Below are 4,870 nucleotides of genomic sequence, written 5' to 3'. Positions count from 1 at the left end.
GAGCAAATTGTTGAACAGTTTAAGAAAAACCTTTCTCAACCAGCTATTGCAAGGAATTTAGGAATTTCACCATCTACGGTCCGTAATATCATCAAAGGGTTCAGAGAATCTGGAGAAATCACTGCACGTAAGCAGCTAAGCCCGTGACCTTCCATCCCTCCGGCTGTACTGCATCAACAAGCGACATCAGTGTGTAAAGGATATCACCACATGGGCTCACGAACACTTCAAAAAACCACTGTCAGTAACTACAGTTGGTCGCTACATCTGTAAGTGCAAGTTAAAACTAAACAAGGCGAAAACCGTTTATCAACTGAGCTCATCTAAGATGGACTGATACAAAGTGGAAAAGTGTTCTGCGGTCTGACGAGTCCACATTTCAAATTGTTTTTGGAAACTGTGGACGTCGTGTCCTCCGGAACAAAGAGGAAAAGAACCATCCGGATTGTTATAGGCGCAAAGTGTAAAAGGCAGCATGTGTGATGGAATGGGGGTGTATTAGTGCCCAAGACATGGATAACTTACACATATGTGAAGGCGCCATTAATGCTGAAAGGTACATACAGGTTTTGGAGCAACATATGTTGCCATCCAAGCAACATTACCATGGACGCCCCTGCTTATTTCAGCAAGACAATGCCAAGTCACATGTTACATCAATGTGGCTTCATAGTAAAAGAGTGCGGGTACTAGACGGGCCTGTCTGTAGTCCAGACCTGTCTCCCATTGAAAATGTGTGGCAAATTATGAAACCTAAAATACCACAACGGAGACCCCCGGACTGTTGAACAACTTAAGCTGTACATCAAGCAAGAATGGGAAAGAATTCCACCTGAGAAGCTTCAAAAATGTTTCTCTTCAGTTCCCAAACGTTTACTGAGTGTTCTTAAAAGGAAAGGCCATGTAACACAGTGGTGAACATGCCCTTTCCCAACTACTTCGGCACGTGTTGCAGCCATGAAATTCTAAGTTAATTATTATTTGCAAAAAAAAAAAAAAGTTTATGAGTTTGAACATCAAATATCTTGTCTTTGTAGTGCATTCAACTGAATATGGGTTGAAAAGGATTTGCAAATCATTGTATTCCGTTTATATTTACATCTAATACAATTTCCCAACTCATATGGAAACGGGGTTTGTATAAGATTTTCTTCATCCTGTTCCTTCTCAAGCATAGGTGTGTAAATATGTGTTTTGTTGCTAAAGTTTAAAGGCCTACTGAAAGCCACTACTACCGACCACGCAGTCTGATAGTTTATATATCAATGATGAAATCTTAACATTGCAACACATGCCAATACGGCCGGGTTAACTTATAAAGTGCAATTTTAAATTTCCCGCTAAACTTCCGGTTCGAAACGCCTCTGAGGATGACGTATGCGCGTGACGTCAATCATTGAAACGGAAGTATTCGGACACCATTGAAGTCAATAAGAAATAGCTCTGTTTTCATGTCATTATTCCACAGTATTCTGGACATCTGTGTTGGTGAATCTGTTGCAATTTGTTCATTGCATTATGGAGAAAGAAGCTGAGCAAGCAAAGAAGAAAGTTGTCGGTGCGAAGCGTCTATTTTGCGAGGGAAGTCAGCAGCAACACGTACACACCCGGCGCTTCTTTGTTTACATTCCCGAAAGATGCCGTCAAGATCGAAGAACTCGCACAAGAGAGACTCTAACCAGGAGGACTTTGACTTCGATACACAGACGCGATACCGTGAGTACACAGCTGCGCTTCCAAACATTTGATCGCTTGCTATAACTAGCTCGAGCTAGTAGCTAGGAGCTAGCATTAGGATTAATTTGTGGCATATTAAATATAAGCCTGGTTGTGTTGTGGCTAATAGAGTATATATATGTCTTGTGTTTATTTACTGTTGTAGTCATTCCCAGCTGAATATCAGGTCCCACCCGCGCACTTCCAAACATTTGATTGCTTGCCAGTACGTGCGTGTCATGTACGTAACTTTGGTTAAATATATAAGCTTTATGAACCTTGGGTTAGGTGAACGGTTCTTTGGGCTGAGTGAGTGTGTGTGTTGTGCAGGTGTTTGAATTGTATTGGCGGGTTATATATACGGTATCCCGTCCATATAACCCGCTCGAGCTATAACTAGCTCGAGCTAGTAGCTAGCATAACAAACACCTAGGTGTTTTTATGCGGGATTAATTTGTGGCATATTAAATATAAGCCTGGTTGTGTTGTGGCTAATAGAGTATATATATGTCTTGTGTTTATTTACTGTTGTAGTCATTAACAGCTGAATATCAGGTCACCCCCGGCTCTCACAGCATCTTCCCTATCTGAATCGCTTCCACTCCCCACTAGTCCTTCACTTGCACTTTACTCATCCACAAATCTTTCTTCATCCTCGCTCAAATTAATGGGGAAATCGTCGCTTTCTCGGTCCAAATCTCTCTCACTTCATGCGGCCATCATTGTAAACAATAGGGAACTTTGCGTATATGTTCAATTGACTACGTCACGCTACTTCCGGTAGGGGCAAGCCTTTTTTTTATCAGATACCAAAAGTTGCAATCTTTATCGTCGTTGTTCTATACTAAATCCTTTCAGCAAAAATATGGCAATATCGCGAAATGATTAAGTATGACACATAGAATAGATCTGCTATCCCCGTTTAAATAAAAAAAAATCATTTCAGTAGGCCTTTAATTGCCTATTGATCAAAAATGCACATCAATGAAGGAGATGAATAAAAAAATGAAAATGAAAAGATATAAGTATGCGTTTATTAAGTATCTGTGTTCCTGTAGACATTTGAATGGGTTGCGTCTTACCTCCACGTTAATGAAATAGTTGAAGGAGTCAATGTGCTGCTTCACCAAGCCTTTCACCTGACAAAACCAGAGGTTTTAGGTTAGGTTAAACAAACAAAAAACATTGGAATACACAAAAGTAGACCCACGGGTTCTTTACCTTCAAGAAGGCAGGCAATAGTTTCCATTTTTCCTGAGGAATTAAGCGCAAAACAAAATTATTGGGAGCATGTACAACTTTAAAATAAAATAACAAATAAAAATTAAAGCTGCAAGCAGCATTGGTCGGGTCCGCATTTTGGCTGGTGCTAGTCCTAGGTGTCCCAATACTTTTGTCCAGTGGTAGTCCTGAGTGAGACCTACATAGAGGTTTTTGTTTCGTGTCTCTACGATATCCATACTGGGAGTTAGATACTTTTGTGTAGTGTACCTACCTTCTCTGCATTCTGTGCTCACGCTGGTGCTTTATGCTTTTAAGCAGCCATCAACAGCAGCGGAGCAACTTTAGTGCTGCGGGTCTTTGAAGGCACGTAAAATCAAAACGGTAGCACCAAATGAAACGCCGTCGTCAACTTTTAATCACAAGGGTTCAATCTCTCTCCTGTAGCAGTTTGAAGCCGAAACGACAAACGCGCTCGGAGGAGATAATGTTTGATGTTTGGTGACCGGTTTTAACCAAAATTTTGTTTTGAAGGAGGGATAGCAAACTTCCTGTTGATTTTTGCTGAAGGATGTCAATCTAAGAAATGCAGGTCTAGGTGAGACCTACATAGAGGTATTTGTTTCATGTCTGTAAAACGTTCCTACCGGGAGTTACAAGCAGTTTTGTCTTGAGTTTTCCTCTGAGAAGCAGTTTTTTCTGTTTTATTCAAAATTGCGCTCTAGTTTTGGGATTCGTTTTTTTTTTTAGATCGCAATTTACACCAGTCCCGATGTGTGTGAGAAGTTTGGTGAGTTTTGAAGTATTTTAAGGGGGTCAAATTACAGCTCAAAGAGGCAAAAATTAGTGTTTTTAGTACATTTTTGTCTTAAATGGGAAATTGCCAACTTCCTGTTGGTTTTTGTTTCATGTCTCTACGACCTTCCTAGTGGGAGTTACAGGCAGTTTGTTTTTGTTTTTTCCTAGGGGGCGGTAGAGCGCAATTTTGATTTTTGGGGTTTGTTTTTTTGACTAAAGTGTGCTGTCACAGTTTTTCTATGTGTGTAAAAAATTTGGTGAGTTTTGAAGCATGTTAAGGGGGGCAAAGTAGTGCGCAAAGCTGCGGAAAAATAATAAAGAATAATAATAATAATAATAATAAAACCTTACAAATTCAATAGGGTCCTTTCGTCCCATTGCAAAAGGACTCCCTTTGGGATTCTTTTGACAATGGTCCTGTGCGGACCCTAACAATGAGCTTTTTTAAAAAAAAATTCAACTGAGTGTGACCGAATTGCACTACCGGAAGCTGCATTCGACGTCAGCTAAAGTGCGTAAACAAACCAGATAATGTAACAATTACAATTAATAGCTGCATTTAAAAAAATAACACACACAAGTTAGGCATTAACAAGAATGTCGATAAGGTCGCATTGTAGTTATTTTCTTTATTAAACGTGTTTTATGTGAACGCGGACATGTCGGCGTTCAACCTACCGCTATGGTGTTGACAGGAGCCGCCAGTTCCTGTGGAGACATGTTACAAAACTCGCCTCCAAGGACCTCCATCTTGACTTTGGGTCCTGTTTTTAAACACTTTATTGTTTATTTAAGTATTTGCGTCCAACTCCGGACATGTTGGCAGTGTTAATTCGCTGTCAGGAGTCGGAGCAGCATGCGAGTGTGCATGTGTTTCACGCTAAGAGCTCCGGAGAGAAACTTGGGAACCAAATAACTAGTTCCGCTCTTTAGAACGGTTTCTCCTGCTTCTTCTTCTTCTATGGAGTTTATTGGCGGTTGGCAAACCAACAAAGGTGCATTACCGCCACCTACTGGACTGGAGTGTGGGACTGTAAATTGGGATTCAAAATAAATACAAATAATAATTAACAAAATAAATAATAAGAAAAATAAAGAAAATAAAAAAATAAAATAAAGAAATAAAGAAACAAAA

General features: G+C 40.0%; 1 protein-coding gene across 1 annotated transcript in view; it reads right to left on the bottom strand.

The window, feature by feature from the left end:
* The window catches only part of polr3b (polymerase (RNA) III (DNA directed) polypeptide B), a 99,485-nt gene extending 94,871 nt beyond the window's left edge, over nucleotides 1–4,614 (bottom strand). The window contains 3 exon segments of the mRNA XM_062043083.1: nucleotides 2,799–2,855; nucleotides 2,938–2,970; nucleotides 4,414–4,614. Of these exon segments, the coding sequence (XP_061899067.1) occupies nucleotides 2,799–2,855; nucleotides 2,938–2,970; nucleotides 4,414–4,485 (162 nt within the window). The 5' untranslated portion in view covers nucleotides 4,486–4,614.
* Between the last annotated feature and the right edge of the window lie 256 nt (nucleotides 4,615–4,870).

This window comes from Entelurus aequoreus, linkage group LG03, assembly GCF_033978785.1.
Source record: "Entelurus aequoreus isolate RoL-2023_Sb linkage group LG03, RoL_Eaeq_v1.1, whole genome shotgun sequence".
NCBI classification, from domain to species: Eukaryota; Metazoa; Chordata; class Actinopteri; order Syngnathiformes; family Syngnathidae; genus Entelurus; species Entelurus aequoreus.
Note: the sequence above shows the minus strand (reverse complement) of the source record. Positions and strands in the feature narration are given on the sequence as shown.